The 23,312-nt window shown below is 33.3% G+C and overlaps 1 protein-coding gene across 1 annotated transcript in view; it reads left to right on the plus strand.

The window, feature by feature from the left end:
• CSMD1 (CUB and Sushi multiple domains 1) overlaps window positions 1-23,312 on the plus strand; it is a 626,201-nt gene that overhangs the window by 468,287 nt on the left and 134,602 nt on the right. The window contains exons 39-42 of the mRNA XM_085309436.1: window positions 1,432-1,501; window positions 3,655-3,771; window positions 8,574-8,783; window positions 15,301-15,489. Of these exons, the coding sequence (XP_085165562.1) occupies window positions 1,432-1,501; window positions 3,655-3,771; window positions 8,574-8,783; window positions 15,301-15,489 (586 nt within the window). The remainder of the gene's footprint in view (window positions 1-1,431; window positions 1,502-3,654; window positions 3,772-8,573; window positions 8,784-15,300; window positions 15,490-23,312) is intronic.

Below are 23,312 nucleotides of genomic sequence, written 5' to 3' on the forward strand. Positions count from 1 at the left end.
TAATGTTTTATTGAATTGCTTGATTGTCAATTTAGAGTATTTTTATAAGAAAATTCSTAAATTATTTTTTCATAATTTTAATGAAAACTGATTTTTTTTATCCAAAAAAAATTTTCAGATCACTTCAATTTGTATTTCAGAAGGTGATTGTCCAAACAAATTGAAGTAAATAATTATTTAAAATACTTGTATTCCATACAATTCTGTGTTATCTTTATTCAAGATAGTATGTGTCATTATTTTTTGTGAACATTTCAAATTATATGACAGCAATTTTATCAAACAGATTCTCCTTTAATATAGTTTACACAGTCTATCTGATTTTTCTGAGAATTGGATTGCTTTGGACAACTAATACTTAAATAATTCTTCATATTATATATATAAAATATGCTACCTTATGACAAATGGGATTCTTAATACATTTGGTGCAAATAAGCAAGATATGTTAAGTGACTTGTGCAACTTTGAACTTTCAAATAGTTAAAACAGGAAATAAACCTTACTCTCAGTCTCATGTCTCAATCTTTATATCAGACTCTTTTCCACTCCGGTGAGCTTAACCGTCTTYGCGTTCCAGCAACAGGATGCATAAACTGAGTTCCTCAGCAGTGAAAATTGACAGAAAGGCTTTTGTTTGTTCTACTCCAAAGTTTTCAGTTTGAGCTGTTATGGGTGCAAGCGAGCTGGCAGCGTCTCATGGTAGGTCCAGGGCAGCCACCCTGAAGCACCTGGGAACAGGCTTTGCAGGTTGCAGCCGTGTCATTTGTCTCTTCCAGCRACCACGTGATTCTGCTTGGTTCTTCTGCTATTTCTTTCTTCTTAAAAACAGATGCAATAAATTAAACTTGGCAGCAAAATAAAGAGGTAATTGTACTTTGATAGCAGGCTGCCAAGATGTTGCATCTAGGAAGYGAGTGATGCTGTGAGGGCATGTGAGAATTCAAGGCCTGCTGGTAATTGTGGACGACTGTCTTGGCATGGTCGATGTCCATACCATCTGTACCTAGCAGATGTGGGACAAATTTCTTCCTATGTCTATACCCCTTACTGAGAGCARTGGCTGATTCATTCTAGCTTGCAGCCTGATAGGGAGCTAGTAGGTTTTACTGTGGACTAGGACACCTGCACTAAAACAGTGTGTGAACCAGTTTGACCATTTGAATGCATATACTAAGTTGCCTTTCTTTTGTGACCGTGCTTATATTTAGTCTGAAAATTTGAAGAAATTTTCAGGGTATCAAAGGAAGAGCGTTTTAGAAGATTTATTCAACAGAAAAATAAGATCACAAAAGCTAAAGTATTTGAAAATAGAGGTAATTGTAATGCAGTTGCCTAAAATAGAAAAAGACAAATATGATAATCTAGGAGGTTCTTGGTTCTGCTTTCCTGGAAACTCCCATAATCTAATACTTTACCCTTTCCTAACAGGGCCGTTCTCATATTTCTTGTATGCCAGGAACAGTTCGACGCTGGAACTATCCGTCTCCTCTCTGCATTGGTATGAATACTTACTTGTTTCAGTGTGCTRTTCTGAACAGCCATTAGAAGGAAATCCTGGCTTTGTCATACCTGTTACTCCTTCAATTAATTCTGATTCATTCAAAACTTCAAAATCTATGAAGTATAGAAGACTTACTTAAAATAACTTGTATTGTTTGTTGTATATACAGTGGATATGATGTTTAAAATAAATTAAAAGTTGTGAGAGTGGTAGAGGAGGAAACATAGATGTTTACTTTATTTACCTTGTCCTGAACACTTGAATCAGGCTGAATAGTCTTCAGAAGGGAGAGGAAGATGATACCTTCCTTTTGCAGCATACTCAGCCTGGAGGACCTGCTGGAGTACAAGGCAGCCTAGGAGACTTCTCAGAGCAGCCTGCAAGGAAGGACAAATCTGAAGCTAGGCCTTCAGGGACAGTGAAATGTCGAATTTTCTGGRGACCCAAAAGAGGCTCATTCTTTTTGTCTGAGAAGGGCATTAAAGGTGCTGAACTGGAAAGCAAAACTAAAAGAACTCCTCCTGTAAGCACACAAAGACCTTACCCAGCAGATCTGAGTTTTCCCTGTGTAGATAATAATCTTGTTCCAGCGTATTGTTTCTTGATTAAACATAAATTTAGAAAGTCAAGCTTCTGGTGTCTTTTTACAAGCTCGTTTCAAGAAAAAGAAGCAATAGAAGGGGAGAGAAGGACTGGCCCGCCATAAGGTCTTGCCACTTCAGCTTTGAAACACACTCTTCAGTGAATCCTTTTAATTTTAATATTTGATCAGCAAAAGCTGTCCTTTTAGCATCATATATAAGAGGAATTAAAAAGTTTGGGATCATAGCCAGCAATATTAATGTGAAATGGTTTTGAAAGATTCCTTGGAATAGTTAGGCATATATTTATTTTGTATTTTTAACTTCTCCACAAGCRGTTACTTCTACTTAACATGAGGGCAGGGCAGTTCCTTCAAATAAATTTTAGAAATGGGACATTAAGATGAGGAAGTACTCAAAAAGGTTCTTCTTTTTTTTTAATCTCATGCTTCACTTTGTATATTAAATATAGTTCCTGTTTTCAGACAGTGTACTGGTTGATACTGATTTATTTTTCTTTTTAGTTCATGAAATTATACTATCCTGAATGTAAAAATCTCCCCTTACAATATTGATTTTTCTAGAGATTTAAACATAAATCTGTTATTTTCACTAGATAATGTATCTGACATCTTAGGAATCTACAGATATTTGAGACTTCTGAGAAGCAAAGATATCTGAGATGTTCAAAATCTCTTTCTCAGCTTTGTATTAGTTTTTCCTTCTTTTGATTAAATCTCACATAAGGTCTAACAAATARATTATTTTCAGTTTTTCAGTACAGTTATCACAGTTCCTGCTACCAGATCTGACATCATTGTAACAGCTGTCATGTAGCTTCAAAAAGTTAAAATAATGATTCTTAAAATAATAAATGTAAATTATAATATCTAAATTGGATTTTTGATGTTAATCTTCCTTCATATTATCATCTTGACCAAGAGTGTAAACCTGGACACTTCTTTACAAGTTGTTTCACATATTTTAAGGATTAGTTTTTATGTRTCATCCTAAATGATGCAACAGACTTTTCACTCTCCAAACACGTGAATTTCTTAAAGAAAAGCATTTCCATAAAGAAAGCATGCCTACAGATTGTGGGCAAATAATACTTCTTTTACAGAGCTAGTCAGTCCTCTTTCTGAATTAAAGAAAGAACTGTTTTTTTTCTTTCTTTTTCTTTCCTGTTCCTGGGCAATTCTTATGCATAATTTTAGCTATRCTAGCTAGCTGATCATGGATCAGGGTGAAAATTCAGTTTAATCTCAGATCCGTTCCTCTAGATTTGAAGCCTATCTAAACATAGTGTCAGACATTTTCAACCACAGTTGCCAAACTGAGACAATGGATTGTCCAGTCTATGTGTGCAACTACATCTTTACAGTAAAACTGTAATGATTATTGTAGACAGAGTAAGCTTTCTTCCCTAAATGAAACTCTCTTTTTTTTTCCCTTTTGTAATTGCTGTCTTTACTGTATCAACTTGCATTAGTCATATATGTCATGTACCAAATATTAAGAATTAGTATTATTAAATCAACGACTCTCTTTCTTTTTCTTTTTTAATAGCTAAATGTGGTGGAACACTGACAAACATGGGTGGTGTGATCCTGAGCCCAGGTTTTCCTGGAAATTATCCTAGTAACTTAGATTGTACATGGAAAATTTTATTGCCTATTGGATATGGTAAGTAAACTTACATTTGAGCAGGAAGTATTTTTAATCACCAGATATATAAATATATAAGAATATTATGGTTTCCAGAATGAAACAGATTTTTATCCAGTGAAATGTACCTTTTACTCCTTGGATCATTATATTCTGTCTTTTGAGTTGGAAATTGTTGGCAATTTTAAAATATGTGTTTGGCAAAGCAAAGTATTGTTTGTAAAACTCAGTCTTTCTCAGAAACTGATTTCAAAGCAATTGAATTCTGCTACATGAGGATGTATCAGATGAAATAGACAATTTAACTTCTAATTTAATTAGATGTCTTCTGTTAATACCCTTTCATGGTCCCTCAAGTGATTTTTTAATAGTATGTTCTATGAAAATAGGCAATACCTAATTTCTRGCACTATGAGTTCACTTAGAAACATTCTAAGACTTCATTCCAAATCCCAGATAACAGCTGGCAACTTAGATACTTTTTCAGTTTGCCTTACAGCTATTGCCCTACAGAAAATAACTTCAGAGAATTAATAATAATTATACTGAGAAGGTAATCACRGATAATAAGTGATCTATAACACCACATACAAAAAGCTATCTTCTATCATTATCAGAAGCAAAAGGGAAATGATATTTCTTGCTCTGAAAAATAATGCTACATACTGTGAATTCAATGTGCTCAAATAAGAAAATTAATTTTAAAATTATTATTATTCAATTCACTATACTCTTCTCCAGAACCTGATTTTTCTATGCCTTGCATTTGCCTTCATAAAAGGGGTAGTAAGAAGCACTACTTAAAGCAAATATATTATACTAAGTTAATTGATAGACTAGGAAATYCTATTACGTACGTGATTGGCTAATCTTTTTAGTACAGACTACTTTCATTCCAATAACTTGCAGAAGACCTGATACAACAGATCATATCCAAACTGAGAGAAAACCAGTGCAGAAATGTCAGTATCTTTTAGACAGCTGTAAGATTCAAACAGCTRTAAGATCCCGAACCACAGGAAGTTCCACCTGAACATGAGGGGGAATTTCTTCACTGTGAGAGTGAYAGAGCACTGGAACAAGTTGCCCAGAGAGGTTGTGGAGTCTCCTTCTCTGGAGATMYTCAAGGCCCGCCTGGATGCAACCCCATGTAACGTGTTCTAGGTGACCCTGCTTGAGCATGGGGGATGGACTAGGTGATCTCCAGAGGTCTCTTCCAACCTCAACCATTCTGTGATTGTGTGATTCCTGGGAGACATGTAACAAGAGGATAAAAAAATATGTACAATGATTTCCAGTCTCATAGACACCTGCATACATGTACAGGGTTTCTAACTGCACATGTTATTGTTCATTGTAAGTCAGACTTMCGAGGCAAACATCCTTGGAAAGGTTTAGTTTTATAGAAGAAAAATATGTTCTGTAATACATGATGTAATCTTATGTATATGAGGAACTATAGCAAGATGGAGAAAAATTAATTCAACAGAAGTCCTACTTGGAGCAGATGCCACTCAAAAGTAACTGCTAACATAGCACACTTCATCAGTTTGTACCTTGTAAAAMCGATCCACTAGGAATAGCCTTAGCAAACTATAGATCAGATATCTTTGACTACTTTTGGCATTCTGAAGCTACATTTGTGAAAAATATAAATGGTAAGAAACTGTTTCGGAGCCATTTCATCCTAATTAGKTTGTTACAAGACTGTCTTTCAAAACAATCCTTTCTATTTCTCAGAGTCATTCTTCTTCCTTAAACTTTTCCATGTTGACAATGTCTCATGGATTAATTATGGAGGTGTTTTTTTGTATCTTATTACTATCCCTCTCACTTCTCAGAATCCCTCATACCCACCAGAAGCAGTAATTCTGTAACTAGAAAAGGTTATAGTTCTGCTTGGCAAGGAATTTAACAGATAAAGGGTCTTCATACTATTAATCTAGTATTGCTATCAAGAATACGAGGAAAGAATTCTTTTACCTGTAAGTTACTACTTTTTGCTAAGTTCTTTGTCAAATATCTATGGACAGTTTTAGCTTCTTTTTACCAAGTTTAATCTCACAGAGCACTTTCACTGCAGTATCTTGAATACTGTGTTAATTGCATGGGTATGAACTTGTCTACCAAAGAGTTATTCATTCTACATTCATCCTTTCAAAATAGATACATTAAATCTTTGAAACACATATAAAATATTTCCAAGATTGGATGATGCTTCAGAAAACTACTTGGAAGGGTTTTAATGTGGTACTGAATAAATGTTTAGCACTGTATACAAAAACTAAGACAGCACTCTTGCACATGTGATGACTGATTAAGTTCCAGTGAAATAATTAAACTCACAATGACTTTATCTTTTAATAACTATTCCTTTATTCCTATCTATTCTTCTGATATTTATTAAAACTTTTTAACTGAATGAAGCCCATGCTTTCATTAAATTAGTGCAAGCACACAAGTGTGCTTAAGCAAAGTTCAACAATAAAATTGTGTGGCCTAAATATCTCCCTAAATATAGGGCTGTCTTTGTCATGCAAAACAAATTAAAAAAAATACTAATCACCTGAAAGAAGACACTACTGAAAATCCAAAGATTTTAAACAGATACAAAGAGCATGTTTTAGAGTATGAATTTTGGTGATTTTGCAATGATTCCAAGTAGCTATTAATTGATTAACATTTGTCAAAAAAAATTAGCTCAGCTTGCARTTCTCTTTATTTAGAGTCATTGAGATTGGGGCAGGAAGCAGTGCAATTATAATTTGACTGAATAATAATTTATTTTCTTTAGCTATCAGTATCTATACAACTGTATTTATGTAATGATTTAGTGTGGAAACTTKTTAATGGTGTATCAAATTGTCAATTATAGGTAGTATAAACTCAGAGTTAAGGTTTGAGTGATACATACAGTATCTCTTCTAACTAGAATTAATTTATTTGGAAAACCTTTAAAAATGTGCCTATGTTTGTGTTTACAATGTGGTTTAGACAGTTAAAATTTTTAGATATTACTGGTAAATACACTTTTTATTTTTAAAATGCATAGTTATTCTATTTTGGCTACTTAAAACTAGATATGTAAATTCCTTTTCAGTAACTAAATAAAAATGATTCCATTTTAAAGATATTCTATGGATCATAAAAGACTATATCAGAAAATTAAACTACTTTTATTTAAATATCTAAATATGAATTTTAGACCTGTATACTTATGACAGATTGAACATCTGCTTATCACTTCAGGAAATTAAGTATAGCATTTATTGACTGCTCAGATCCTTAGAATTCCCATACTGTTGCCATCCAGTCTCGGATGGGAATTACAACACACTCATACTGAGGTCAAGGTATTTGTAAGCTGCTCAGTGACCTACATCTTCTTAAATCCCAAGAGGATTCGAAAATGAGTGACCTTGCACAACTCAGGCTAACCAGATAAGACATCATGCAAGGGACAGCTGATGATCAGACTTTGATGTGGATGTCTGTCTGTTGATAGCTTTGGGATTAGTTTTCTTATACAGGAGCTATTTTTTTTTTGTTCATATCTGCCACTCTGCCTAGGTCAGAAAAGAGCTAAGTATCCCACGTTCTTACAAGTGGACCTATTTATTTGATAGTTGGTATAGTTTCCTCTGTAAAAAATTTTCCATTTTATATAAATGATTAGATGTCAAGCCACAGAGATGACTAAAAGGAGAAACGGAGCAAGAGGGAGTGAATGACTTACTCTGATGATTAATCTATAAGATATTCTGGAAAGAAGAGTATTCCTATACTGCTAAATGTCAGGGAGTAAGTTAAGGCACTGAGCCTTTCATAGCATTTTAATTATTAACTCATTCAGTAAATCTGTTTTACAAAGTCCCAACTAATTCTTGATTTTCTCCCAGAATTTAGGCCATAGCTGTGTGGTTGCGTGTTACTTGATGCTRCTTGGCTTTAGGACCAGGGGGTTCATCCTGTCCTTCTTTTAATGTTGTATATAGACATAATTTGAGAAGCCTGATCTCCAAGCCCATAGTCCACATTAAGCAGAGTCAAGATTTAAAAACAGCTCTTACTCCCCTTGGAATGATTCTTGAATTTGAAACTGTTACACACACACACACACACACACGTTTTATTAAAAAAAGCTTGTTTCAGCCACCTGATTTCTGTTGAGAGTTTGTGCTAAACAATCTGGAATAAATATCTATCTTCAGTCCAGAGTTTAGCACATCTTACAGGACTCCATACCAAGCAGAATGGCCCCAAAGACACCCTGGATCAACCTGGAGGGAAGAGGGGGCATGTACATACTTTTGGCCAGCAGAACCTGGCCGGGGTGCAGTAGACAGCTGGAGCGAAGCAGGTGAACATCTGCCTCAGAAATGCTGCAGGCTGCTCTGTCAGGAGCACTCCCGAGGCTCCGCGAGGGGCCTGGCCCACCCACAGTATTGCTCTTTTGGCAGCAGCCTGATCCCACGGGGATGCAGCAGGATTTGAGAGCTCCCCCTCTCCTGAGTGTTTCTGCAGGCTGGTGTAGGAGGACTCAGGATCAGGCTGCTGAATTTTGTGAATTCCTTTAATTGGTACTTGTATGTGTAATGAAGGTGTTTATTGGGCATCTACAAATTAGYAGCTGCAACTCTTGCAAAACTTAGCTGCCATTTCTGTAGTTTAAGCCACGCATTTTGAATGATGACTGCAATATATATGTAGTGCCAATAACAATTATTGATTTCATTTTTGATGTGTGCATGCCATAGCATTAAGCAATGTGGRTTATGAGAATTCTGTTTTTAATTCTTCTGTTTTTCTTATGGCTGCAGGTGCACATATTCAGTTTCTGAATTTCTCCACTGAAGCAAATCATGATTTCCTTGAAATTCAGAATGGGCCTTAYCACACCAGCTCTATGATTGGCCAGTTCAGTGGACCAGAACTCCCATCACCTCTACTGAGTACCACTCACGAAACGCTTATCCATTTTTACAGTGATCACTCAGAAAATAGGCAAGGATTTAAAATGACATACCAAGGTAAGCAAGAACTAGCACAATAAATTTTCTGGTTCAAAAAAAAATAAAAATTACAAGATAACACCAAAGTATTGTAGATACATAATATTTAACTTTTATGCAACCATTTTAAATCTACAGATTAAAACTTGTARATATAAAGATTATTTAATCCATAGGTTGAACTTTTTTATATCTGAAATTGCGTTTGAATTGAAATTCTTACTTTATGTATGTAAAAACCTGAAGCCAACATGAAGTCATTTGCTGAAGATTACGTAGCTGATATCACTTTCCATCCCCTTATGGTGTACTGTTACCAAACAATATTGCTAATATTCACTCCCTGACTTTCCAAGTTTAAAGCTCTTGGTTATATTTGATGTAATGAATGAGGACTTTGATAGGAGTTATTTTAAATAGTTAAATGAAATTTCTTGATTTTTGATTTGTTATGATCTTTGCAGTCTAGACTTATGTGAAAATAACAGAAAAGGAAAAGGCATCAGAAGTGCATTCTATATCTATATTTCTGAACTACTTTTGTATTTCCAAAATACTTTTTCAGTATTTAATCACCTTTGTGTGATCTATTGTTGTCTTCCTGTCCTAATCTTCGTTGTTTTTTATTTCTACTGTTAGCAACAATAAAATGTCATTAATTAGTACCTATTTCTAAAATATTAAATTACTCTTGATCAAAGATGTTAAACCCCTTTGCAGGACCTGAACAGATTAATGAAATGRAATGGCTGACCGAATTCTTGTAGATTACTGGGGAAGATTAATATCAGTTTATTCTAGACTGCTAAATTAGGTATCCTAGAACCCTGGGGAGGTTGTAGCTCTGATTACCATCAACAGTCAGTTTTTTATTTTATGCTCTGCTGCCTCAGCAGAAACATGTTCATGTTCATAGCTTTAGCTTTGCAGTTACACTACCTAAGGGGTGGGTGGGCATTTCTTTGTGTTTAAGACTGATTTACTAAATTTATGCGTTACCATTCACTTTTTGTTTTACCCAGGCAAGAGAGGAGTTCATATTGATGACACGTACCACTCTGGAACAATTTTGGTCAATCTTGTCAAACATTGTATTTTATTTATTTGTTGGATTATGTGAAAACTTTAAAAGTCTTTGGTTTTAAAAATAGCAACATTTCAGTTTAATTAAAGTACACTTAAAAATAAAATAAATATTCTACTAATTAAAAAACTAAAGCATTGAAAAAATGTGTCTGTCTTTTATCTCTGCTGTGATTTTGACCCCTATGAAAAGCAGCAAGCACAAGATGCAACCCAGAAATAACACTTAGAAAACCACTTCTAAATCACATTTGACTAGCAGTCTTGAATTACTGGAAAGCCCCAAATGTGTCTAATTTCAGACTGAGATGCAGGCAGCCTGTGCACCCAGGGCTGAAGAGCAGTGACTGTCGCAGAAGCTTGATTGACAAGCCAAGTTAACCAATTACAGACTCAGAGTATATAGCTCGGATAACTCAATATGTTAGGTCAGAAGAAAAAAAAAAAATTTATATGGCCTCTGAGGGATCCAGTATAGAATTTAGCCCTCAGAGGTCTAATGATTTGGTCTAGTGATTTTAAATCTTTTTTTCCCCCCCCTTTTTTTTTTCATTAATCCTTGGTTGTGCTATGACATTACCTCAGCTTTTTGTTATCTTTAGAATTAGGACTTCTTCGAAGAAAGAGGGTAAAGATCATTGTTTGTGTAATCTTTACTGGGGCATCATGGTTCCTGTGACTAGAACTCAGGAAAAAAGTCCTTAATCTGTTCTGAGCATTCATGTAGCATAAAGTAGAATATAAGGAGAGAATCTCATTCTATTACAGTTGGAGAGAAAAATGTTCTGAGAGAGTAAAGAGAAAAAAAATGTTCTAATGCACTCCTTTTCTTCCTCAAACACACTCAGGCACATACACAAGATGATTTGTACAGGTTAAACCTGATTACCCTTATATAGCAAGAAGATAACTATCATGGGACTTCTGAGTCATAAGAATTCTGGGAAGAAAAAGGGATTTGCTGAAACACTTCAGTATTTCTAAAATGGATTCATTCCCTTCACCTGAAGGGAAAAGTACTAGTGGAAGTGAAATAATATCTTTCGGAGACTAAAAAAAATAAAAAAATAAAAAAATAAAAAAAAAAGAAGAAGAAGAAGAAAAAGAAGCAATGCTTTTGACTCTAATCCTGAAACAGTTTTTGCATTTGGGAAAATGATGCTCTCTGGTACCTAAAACCCTAAACTGGGATTCCAGAGACGTGGATTTCATTCTTTACACTGTAGCTATGTGCAGTAAGATAAGGAATGTAGGGCAGGACAAAATTATGGGTTTTTATGTAATCTTAATTGTGATCTTTCATATTGCTTGAGTGTTTGCATGCTTAATTCTACACTAATACAATTTTCTGTATAGTAACTATTTCCACACTGAAGTGCCAGCTGTGTGTATGGTACTTGCAAAGAGAGTAAGTCTTAACCCAAGCTTAATCTAACAAAAAAAGCAAATTATAAAACAAAATAGCACAACCAATTATATTTCTTTTGTGATTTACACTCTCTCCACTGGAAAATATATATTGCACGAAAGCGAAAAGTCAACACTATATCATTTTAAAATTCAAATATTTGACTAATTCTAGTGTTAGAATTAAATCTTTTACATTTCCTTTACATAGTTAGGTTTCATATTGGGTTTTCACTTGAGCTTTTCTGCAGTGGAAAATATATCATTTTGTAAAGCTCAGTAACAAAACCAGTCTTTGGGCATGACATTAATAAAAAAAGCTTTGTTTTGTGAGGTATGACATCAGTATTTGTGGGAAATATTTCATAGTGGTGACTGAATAACAAATTGCTCTGTTAAATCAGGTACAATTGGCACATATATCAAAGAACAGAGAATAAAAAAATTGATGTTTATATTAAAACTATAAAACAAATTTCTTGAGTGTCCTGTAAATCATGATATGATAGTCAGATGAATCACCTGACTAACAAGTACTTCTATAATTTATATCTTCTGTATGATTTATAGCAGACATCACTTGCAGAGAGTATCTTCACATTTTCCACCGTTGTTTTTAACTATTCTCTCATCATGTGTAAATGCTTTCACCTCTGACTGATTTATGATCATCTGCTTTAGGCAGAGGCTTTATTTCTAACTTTGAAAATTCTAGTTAATGCTTATGGGGAAATGCRTATTCTTCCTTCTTATTGTAAGTTAAATAAGACATACACAGAAACTTTTCAGAGGTAGACATTACTTATCCATTACTAATCCGAAAGGAGTATTCCTTGTTGGATTTTATACAAATTAGAGGTTTAGAGAGATTTTGTTATTATCTTAGGGCTACTTTTGCCTGAGGTATTCTAGTGTTTCATTCTYCCGTAGATCAGTGAGAAGAGGTTTTTTTAAAGCAAATCTTAAATTCAATTCATAAAAACAGAGACTACAGTAAACAAGATTAAAGTGTAACCCATGAACTATATTGCAACAAATTAACCAATAAGGTGGGGTAGTTTTCATACATGTTTATCTCCTCAAAATTTTGTACAATCAGCTTTTAAAAGTTCCAGTAATTATCRTTGTCATTGTAATTTTGGGGCAATATAATGCTGCAGCTTGTTTTCAAACTAAACTATAAAATCATCTAATCTTTCCGATATGTCCCCTGAATAGTCATTTGTTGCATTTACTTTAATAATTTACTAAGCAGATTTTTGATATAATTTATTAGTCTTAATATATCCTGTATTCTTAAATAATCTCTCTGATAATCTAGCCCATACAAACATGCTGCTAATAATTCATATTGATAATAATATTATTTTTATTACTGCTGTACTGATAGTGATAGTAGGAGTAATAATAGTATTAAAAAAGAACAGGCTAATAGAAGATTTAGCACAAAACTTTAATGAACCATAAATAAGCAGAATACAGCATTTTATATTTCCTTTCCCATAATAATTAGTGCTATTGAGTGTTTTCTTTCCTTTTTTTGTTATTTGGGGAAAGAGTAATCTGATTTATTAGATGATCTCAAAATATTTCTGTTATCCACATCTCTTCCTGCTCTGCTACAAATGCTGGATTATGGATTCACTGAATGAATTAGAGAAAAGGAGTAGGCTATTTTTTTCAGAATGAATCTTCTATTCTTGACATAACCTGACTGCAATCAGCAATGCCTGAAAAGACTTAAAAAAAATCACGCTAGTGGCCCTAGTTTAATGAAGCAATTAAGTACAAGCTTCACTTTAAGTAGGTGCTTTAGCACAACTAACTTAAATGTTTAATTAAATCTTACTGAAACCACTTGTTTAAATAATCTAATTGATAACAAGTGTATAGCCATGTGGGGGACGCATGTCCATATTGTTATTATTAGATTTRGAAAAAAGTAACAAAATACGTCATTGAAGAATATGTTCTTCACCATTATTACTGTAATTTTAGGGACAAGTTAATATAAGATACACTTGCGTTATTGAACTTGTTTGAATTTTGTTATATTTGACGGTAGTATTCCATAATTGAAAATGCAGTATTTGGAGAAAGCAGAGTATTGTTTTCCTCAGTAGTTATTACTTGACAGCAGTTACTTGCCATCTTCTGACTGCTTGTTTATCTCACTTATTCTACATAACATTTTTCTAAAACTGTAGGATTCCTTTCTTGATTTCTGTGGAATTCTTTAATAATGTAAATGCTGTAAGGAAATATCTTCAGTATGCAAATGTAGTTTAAATTATCTTTTTATCTGAGTGAATGTTACTAATGAAAGCTCCTGAATTTTCATTGCACTAGTTTGTATCAATTAAATAATTTAATGAATAATATTTTGAGGCCTTTACAAAATTAAATCCAAATATTAAATAGAAGGAATCACTGATCCAATCCTTACATGGAGATATATCTAGAAGGAACTTTTTCCTTGGTAGATGTCTCTCACTTTTTCAGGTCTTTCAAATACCATGTTTTCTGTGACTTCATTAGCTCTATTTCTACTTTTTGGTCAGGTGAACTTTTTTATTTAACATAGATTAATGTATTTCCAAAACAACAATAGTTTGTGAACATTCTGAATTTCCTAAAGTTTTAATGAATGACTGGTGTTATTAAATCTTAATAGAATACTTAGTACTGTATTTACAAGTGAAAATATGTAAACGTGAAAACATTTAAACAATTACTGTGGTTAATAGCTGATTCATTAGTTGAAATTAGTATACAATTTAAATGGTGCAGGTAATGAGAAAACTGGATAGTACCAGTCAAATATAACACATCTTAATATTACATATATTTAAATTGTAATTTGAAATGTTTGTGTTGCTGCATAGTGTTTCTGTATATATGGAGTTGCAAAAACTCCATTTTTTTATGTTATTTTGCAGTTAAAACCACTCCTAGCAGATAATGTACAGTGTAGTATACAAATTTTATTTGGAAAATGTGTTAATTTGTTTCAAGTTCTTATGCTGCTATTAGTTATATTAATATTCTTGCATATTAATAAAAAAGCAAGACTTGGRAGTTGCACTACAAACATGGTCATTGTATAGATTTTCATATTTCTATAAATATTGTAAACTGCAGGTATTGATGCCAAATTTCATTTTTTAAATTTTTTTTTACCATTTCTTACTTGTAATAAATTGTATTGTTTCTTATATCAAGTAGAAATAAATTCTCTGATAATGCTTTTTTCAGAGAATTGTAGTGGAAAAGTACCAATTAGAATTCTATCAGATTTATTATGAATTTTGCTGTATGCAGCTTTTGGATATAGTGTTGCTGCTTTCAGGGCAAGAGTATTTTTATTTCAGATTTAACATACTAAATTAAAAAATTATATCACAGAACTTAGGTACTAGATTTGAGCCTAGAAATTTATTTTATTAAAAAATAAGCACATATTTTATATAATATCCTGATTTGTTATTACTGACCATAAGTCAGACCTAGGTAACCTAACTGTTGATTAGACTGTGTTTGGTAGAAGTTTAAACTAGGTATATAATAACTAGTTGTAATTGGGAAAATAATAATAATAATAGTATTATTAGTAGTAATAGGCACTTAAAAGAGACAGTGAAATAATTTTAATGCATAGTAATTTTATATATCTTCAGAGCAAATAATGAGATAGATGAAGTGTAGTCACACCAAAGATAAAATGTAGTCAAAGTAGAGGAAAGATGTAGGATGGTAGAAAAACCTCAGCTGCAGGGAAGTGTCAACACAAAATAACTGCTATRGAACATTCCCTTTTCTCCCTCTGCATCCAATGTTTCTTTGTGTTTCTGCTCTGTATGTAYGTTATAGACAATAGTTTATTCTATTCCAGATTTTGATCTTTCCCTATGTTTTGTTCCAGTGGAGATGGTCTCAGTGATGAAGATGGTTCAAATGAATAATTTATTTCTTATTGACACGTTAATCACTCCGTTATTGGATTTCATCTTTCTAATATTTGCCTATTATTTCTGTTCTCTTCCAGCTTACGAGTTACAGAACTGCCCCGATCCCCCTCCTTTTCTGAATGGGTATATGATCAACTCGGATTACAGCGTGGGTCAGTCCGTATCATTTGAATGCTACCCTGGGTATGTTCTGCGGGGTCAGCCTGTTCTCACATGCCAGCATGGAATCAACAGGAACTGGAACTACCACTTCCCCAGATGTGAAGGTAACTTTCTGGTAGTACCTTTGGTTCAGAACTTACGAAGCTTTCTGGTTTTTTTGTGTTTGTGTGCATGTATCTAATTTAGCTTTTGCTAAAGAGTTGGACCTTTATCCTAATCTGTAATTCTCACAGCCAAAGTCAGTATATTATGTAATTTTATAAATCATATTTTATGAATCATGTTCCTTAGCAATATGTTGTTTGTATTACTGTCTGTCAAAGTTTTATTGCTTATGAGTAATGATGATACTGCCAGAAAATGATCTTGACCTGCATGTGAAATTTGTCCTATTTTGACTTTTCTTTTTTTCTGCTTCTTTGGACACTGTCACACATAAATTGCTCCATTTGAAAGCTTTTACTTGGGGTTTTCATTTAAAAGACAGAAGCAAAACTGCTAGCATTCATTTAGATCTCCAGAGGCTTTGCCAAAGTCTCCTATAGGATGTTAGGAAGAAACCAAGCAATCATTGTGCAAAAACTTTTGTCATAGATAATCAGCTATTTAGGAAGACGTAAAATAAATCAAAATTAAAGAAAAATGACTGATTTCAATCATAGCAAGAGGTTAGCGGTGCTACAGTTTTTTATTGTAGGAAGTATGTTTAGTATATTTGTCACTCATGTTGAAAGATACGTGAGATCATAGAATCATAGAATCAGTAAGGTTGGAAGGGACCTCTGGAGATCATCTAGTCCAACCTCCCTGCTCAGCAGGGTCACCTAGAGCATATTAGACAAGATTGCATCCAGGTGGGCCTTGAATATCTCCAATACTTCTCTTCATAAAATACCCCATAGTTTTTAGGTTAGTCAAAGCTGAGAAGGTTGTGAGGAATTTCAGAGAGATCTACTTGAGCTACAGGAATAAGCCATGGAAAAGATTGAGAGTGGTAAATCATCCTGCTGCAGGACAGGGGCCAGGAAGAGATTTCGCAGTGGGACAACTTAAAGTAATATTTCCTGCTCTGAAATCCTCTGTGCTTTTTTAGGAGATAAGTGAGGTTGAATATTGTAAGAAGCAAACATTAGATTAGATGGGCTAAAGGTCTGATTCAACTTTGTAATTTCTGCCTTGTGAGAACTTAATTCCTGAGAAAAAACATTTGATTTATTTTCTCATTTTTTTTTCCTGAGAAGGATATTGTCCTAACAGCTTAACTATAATGCATTGCAGCATGTGCATGCACTTGGGAAGTAAGTGTATACAACTTATTTACTTTGTTGTTTAACTCCAGTATTATTAGAATTGGATGATTGAAATTCTTTCCATAATAGTTATGCAAATTACCATAAATTTCTGAGGAGTCTATGAAATTAAACATACAGAAGCAACACAAAATGCTGCACATTTCTTGGAATGCAAAGGGTTTGCAAGGGAGAAGTGCAGTTTAAAGTAAATATTCTGGCTGAGAGTTCTCACAGGTGCTAATTTTTGTCAAAGCTCGCATTAAAGCATAAAAACAATATAAATCCCCTAATATTATATATATTTAAAAAGATTACTTGTGTTATTGTTATTGGAGTTATTAAGCTGAGAAGAATTAGCTTATGTTAGCYTATGGACGTCTTCTAGCAGTGATACAGTTCTCAAAAAGTAATATCCTTAAATGTGAATTACACAGCAATTCCCTTTCCTTAAAAATATGTTTTAATAAAACCATTTCCATTCTGTTTGTTGAAACAAAAGTAATACTCTAAAATATATGCAATATTAAATTTTAATCTACTTTTAACATACTCTAGTTGATTACCAAATACATTGTTTAAAACAGCCTCTGCTGTTTTTCTGTTATGATAATTCTATTAGATAATTCTACATCCTAATGAAGGTTACATGCCAGCTAATACTGCCTGTTTGAGCCAACAAAATGGACAGCATAGATGGAGATTTTGTTTTGATTCTCTAATTACTGAGACATTGCTTAACTTCTTTTTTTTTTTTAATCTGATCTGCAAAATAGTCTATTTTATTTCATAGTCAGTAAATCCAAAGTTTTGTTAAATTGATGTAGGTTTAAGTTAAAGTCATTTGGAAGTAGTTCTTTGGAAAGTTTGAGTAGCTCTTTTTAGCTGGGTAGTAGGACCAGAGAACTAATAGCTGAGTAGCGTGCATTTATCAACTGCTGTCATACACAATTTAATTAACATCAGAGCATGTATGAAGGAATTCAACTGAAAACACAAGATACGTTATAGCTCAGAAACTCTTATAGCTCTTAATTATGTAATTTTATATAATACAATGCATCTTAATATTTCAATTTTTTTTTTTACTATGGAAACATGCTTTCAGTTCATTTTACAGTACCTGAGATAAAGACATTTGTTCAGTGTAATACATCATGTTCAATATACAATATTCACAATACTACATCACCAGATAGTAGGTTTCACATGAATTATAGAAAGTACAGAATAAAACATATTAACTCCAAAGACTGAGTTCTCAGTTAGGAGACAGGAACAGAGATTCATTTCCTTTGATGTAACTCCCAGTTCTGGGAAATGTCTCTCTCATAGTTTATAGAAGAAAGAGAGGGAGTCTTTAAAAGGCACCAGTTTAGAAAGTCCAAATGTGGTTGAATGTGGTTGAWTTTTTGTATGTGGCTCTACCTAATAGAGAAGAATTTCTGCCCAAAGTGCATTTATGTATTTTAATATAGTAAAGAACTGGCTCTGTTTTCCTGAATATCCCAAAGGAAAAATACAATCTATCTCTGGGATATACTGAAGGAAACTGGACTTTTATACTTACAAGTCTGCTGAAAGGTGAACCTCTGTTTCAGGCCTTTCACTCTTGATAAGCCCCTAAGGAGCCAATAAAATCATAGATAGCACACATGGGAGAATTAGAAATATTAGAAAGCAAAGAATTATTAACTAAAGATCAATGAAGTAAATAACTATCACTTCTTCTTTTTCTTTTTCCTTTTTCTGGAGAGGACAATATCTGGAATGAACATTTGGTATTGGAGATGCCATGCCCTCTCTCTTCAGCAGTTTAGTTAGGAAGTGGTACTCAGTTGAACAAATGAGAGTATTGAATTTTGTCTTATTTTCAAATTAAAGAACAGAATTTTATTGCCAAGCACTTAGGCAGGTTTGCAGATTTACGGCAGTATAGAAATAAAAGTATTAAATTGATGCTTCCAATATTGAATATAATTGGAATCTTTCCAGCATAGAAATGAACGTATATGTTCTGTACAATCAATGGTACATGTGCTGTTAAATGACTGCCAAACCAACATCTTCCATTTTTCATTTTTTTCTTAATCTTTGTATCAGAATAGCTGGAAGATGGTTTAGACATTTTGCAAAAACACATATATTTCAAATTAAGTAAAAAGGAGTGCGTGCAAATAGTATAAAACCTTCCAGACTATTAATTTCTCATTTGGACAGAAAGGTAATTTAAAAATTGAAATAGCAGCATCRCCAGTGAATAAAATTATTGCATAATGATACTTTTTAAAGTTGTACTGTGAATCACCTTCTGATCACCTTCTGAGTCTTATGGAGCTCTGCTGCTCAGAGAACAGCAGCAGAAGAAAYGTTGAAATAGACATCTTTTACAAARCGGTACTTTCCAGAGGAAAAACACTGAGAGGCATAACCAGAAATACTTCTTTGGGAGATCAGGGCTGGCACTTTCCTTAGACTCGCAGTGTGGTAATGCATCACGTCGTTTCAAAGAAGTTGGTAATAACTATGATGAGGATTATTCTACCCATCCTTTGCAGGTATCCAGTGACATTATCAGCAGGGATGTGATTCGGTTTTTCTTTGTTTAAGTTCCTCCTGCCATCCCATTCCTTTGGCCTTTCCTTTTGTTGTCATATTTCACTTTCAAGATAGAGTAATATTAGCACTCTCTTTCACATTCGCAAACTGGTTATAAATCTAACAGAAACTGGAGATATTTTTTTAATCATCCTGACAGACTTAATGATCTAAGCCAAATGTCTCCTGCCATTACACTGGTTATTTCACCTTCATTTGCGTTCTTACTTTTTCCTAAACTGACATTGTGCTCCACATCACACTGCCCTCAGGTTGTGATGCAGATTTTTTTCAAATTACTGGTAAAAACTTTTGCCATTGACATATTTAAATAAAGGATGGGAGCCATAATCTGCTGTATCTTTTGAATTAAAAGTTTCTGTAACATTTTATTAACTTTTTTGTCTAATTTTGCTCTGATAGATTCTATTAAGGATAAGTATTTCTTTCTGTTGACTATTATATATAACTTCTGTACTTATTTTAGAGGAGTGCTTGAGCCTAAAACATGAGCTTGAGTTAGGATCTCCAGTTATGTGCATTTTTCTCAAGGCTGCTGACTATTAAGTGCCTCCTGAATTAGACATTAACTGAATAGGAGGACTGGAGATTTCGATTTTGCCYTTAGATATGTTTCAAATCCTATTTTAAATACATAAACCTTACACTGAATATGATCTAGAGCTCCTTTAATTGTGGCTTTTTAATTAAAAATTATAGCACTTTATAAAATATTTTCCCTGCATTATGTGAATCGACAATTAATTAATTTTCAGTTAAAAAAAAATGAAGAAGGATCACCCATGGAAGATATTCCTATTCAAAGGAGATTGGTTTATGAATTCAACTTTATTTTGAAAGAAAATATCAAGTTATTCATAGGAGAATGGTATTGAAAATAGATGTGAAATATTTTTGCCCAAGATAAATTTACAGTAAGGTTTTACACCATCCTATAAAGAGTGATATAAAAGTGTAAAGGATGATGATAAAATATTATTAATATATGCCCCATATACAATACAATGCTATGGTGAAAAGAACTAGTTATAAGCAGAATATGAAGTAAATATGGAGAATATCATGTCCAGAACCAATGACAGCAYATTTACAAAATGTTTTTTTTTTTAAAAAAAATCTAAAAGCTTTAGGAAAGATATGAAATAATTACTTGATAAATTAATTTGTGTGTGATCTTTATGTAACACATATGAAGTGATAATAATAGTGTATTTATTTCTTCTGAATCTTGCAACCTGATGATACAGATTTTTACAACTCATTATGATGTCTTCTGCCTGTCAGTTACAATGTGCCATATTATCTCACATACAAACAGAGAAAGAACATACTTAATAGGATATAAAAAGATAAGGGAATATATTTTCTCCCTCTTTCCATTAAGGCTGACCTATACTCTCTACACTTCTGGAATAAAAAGATACTTAGCTACTAAATCTGCATTCTCACTGTGTTCTTTTAGTGTAGTGCTTAAAATGAATTTCAGTAAGCATTAATTTCTGAGATTTCTGGGAAAGAGGATATCTTTGAGGTATAAGAAGGTATATTCTCTTTATTTTAAAAAGATAAAGAAAAAATATACATGAAAACTCCTGCAGCTAAATACTGCTTCTTCCTGGTATTTTATAGTCTTCCTTGTGTCATTCTGGAACTGCTTAAGAAGATTTAAAAAAACACTCAAATACATGGTTGTTAAAGTGAGATAAAGATGCAGCTTATATCTGTATTAGGGTAGTGCTACCTTTTAAGTAGTTGGACTACTGATATCTATAATAGAAAAGAAAAAAAACAGAGATCTTGATAAATCAGAGTTATACTAATGGCAGAATAACTGCAGTTATAATTGCACCCTTGGTGAACAGAGTATTCTTGAATTAATTTAGAAAGTACTGGATAATAGTTTTTTACAATTCATTTTAAAAAGTCTTTGTACTAAGGTCGCTAAGACATACTGATGATGACATTTTTCACTGATTTATGGATAAACTGCCTCACGTCAGTTCCCGAGTGTCTGACATAAAAGAATGACAGTTTTTTATTGTTCTGGTAAATGGCTGATAATTTTAAACATGTAATGAAGGTAGAATGGCATTAGTATCCAAATTTATATACTGGAATGACTTAGTCGTGTATCACTGTTTTTGTATCTTCTGCCTTAGTAATGTAGAGATGTAGTCATGTATTTATGTGTACAAGTTTTAATGCTTGAAAAATGCATGTGTGCTTCTCATGTGAAAATGATACCCATTCAGCTGTTGAGAAGAACAGACGGCTTTTGAATGCTTGTACGAAAAGTAAATCTATTGTGGAACATTTTGGAATTTTGTAGGGACTTTTTTACATTTTAATTCTGTTTTTAACATTCTATATCCTCATGTATGTTTCCCGATGAATGGTATCTTGGAGTACTGCTTTGCATTGAATTTTTAGGTATGCCTTTGCTCTTGGTAATATATTGGGAATCTGTAGTTAGTTCTAAAATTAGCCATGTGGCATAAATTAAAAGCCAAGATTTTTAAAAATTTTACTTTTTTAATTTCTATATTTTTGAAAAMTCATCTATACATTCAGAATACTTGTATTTAATGTGCAATCTGACTTCAGAGTAATATATAATATTCCTGAGTAATGATATTCATACAGCACCAAAGGGCATAGCAGAAGGCTTATATCTTTTTTATCTCCTATTTCTTTCCACTTTCTAAAGAAACTTGTTTCCTAAAGGAATATTGAAGACAGGCAGGGTATATACTATGTAGATGAAAAGAATAATTTAGATTTTTATAGCACGTATTAACATTTTCTGTCTAATTTCTTGGCTGAAATGAGAATAAGGAAGTATTTGTTCCATTTGAATTAGCATACAGGAATAAAAAATAATATTTAGTTCCTAATACTGTTAAGATAGTCATTCTTTCTCTCTTCTGTCCTTCTGCCCACAGTTTTAATTCAGTAGTTTCATCTTCATTTCCAAACTCGGAGAAGTAATTTCTCTGTTCTCCATTACTGACGTGTCTGTAATTTGCAGTATACATCTGTCCTGCTTCCTTTGCATGTGACTGCTACCTGTCAAGCCTACACACAGGCATCTGCATTGCAAAGCTGCACACAAATAAGGCCTGAATGTATGCATTTCCGTTTTGTCTGCAGTTGTATGGATTTATATCTATGATTTCTGACTATAGAGCAGGTTTCTTAGTGTGTTGACTGAGAAAGCAGAGTTGTTTTCAGTCTCTCATTCCACTAAGGTAGCAGTTTTCTCACTTTGTAGAGTATTCATTTCTGTAAATTTAAACTAGGTCCACTGCAACCCAAAAAACTGGTATTGCATACAGATGACTCGTTGTTGCAGTAAGGAATGCAAAAGGYATAAGGTGTTAGTAGCTTCTGACCCTTCAAATCTGGCAGTGGGTCCTAGAGAGAAATCAATGAAAGAATGAAATGACTTTTGTAGCTATGGCCAGTCTTCTTACAAGCCACAAATCAAAACCTTTCTACAAAATATTCCGTATACTTCAGAAAGCTGAGAGAAATAAGGGATCTAGTAGTGGTTTGTAAGTGGATGTTAACAATGGCTTGAGAGGACAAAGTTGGGCTGGCTATGCAGTTGTCCCAAGGAAAAGTGGTGATGAATATGTAACCTATAAATGATTCATAAAAGAAGRATAATGAATAACTGTGTGTGAGAACCCTTTAAGGGTTCTTGTTTTTCCACTGGTGTCAAAATACATTGTTAAGAATTTGTTGTACCCAGGTTTCATACCAGGTTGATTGAATCCCCGTCAATTTGTTGCACCCAAAATATTTTATGGGGAACAGGATCATACCATATATGCAAAGCCAAGAATTTAGTGTTAGTCCAAATAAAATCTTAACAATCTAATTGGAAAATACGTCTAGTCACGGTGATACTAGCACAGTTCAGATTATATACGGTTAGAATGATTGCACCCAAACTTCCTAGTGTTTGTACCTTTCTCTGGTGTTACACTCATTCTGCCACTGCCCCCCTGAGTCTT

The sequence above is a fragment of the Rhea americana genome, unplaced genomic scaffold (assembly GCF_003343005.1).
Source record: "Rhea americana isolate MKP2758 unplaced genomic scaffold, rheAme1 scaffold_299, whole genome shotgun sequence".
NCBI lineage: Eukaryota > Metazoa > Chordata > Aves > Rheiformes > Rheidae > Rhea > Rhea americana.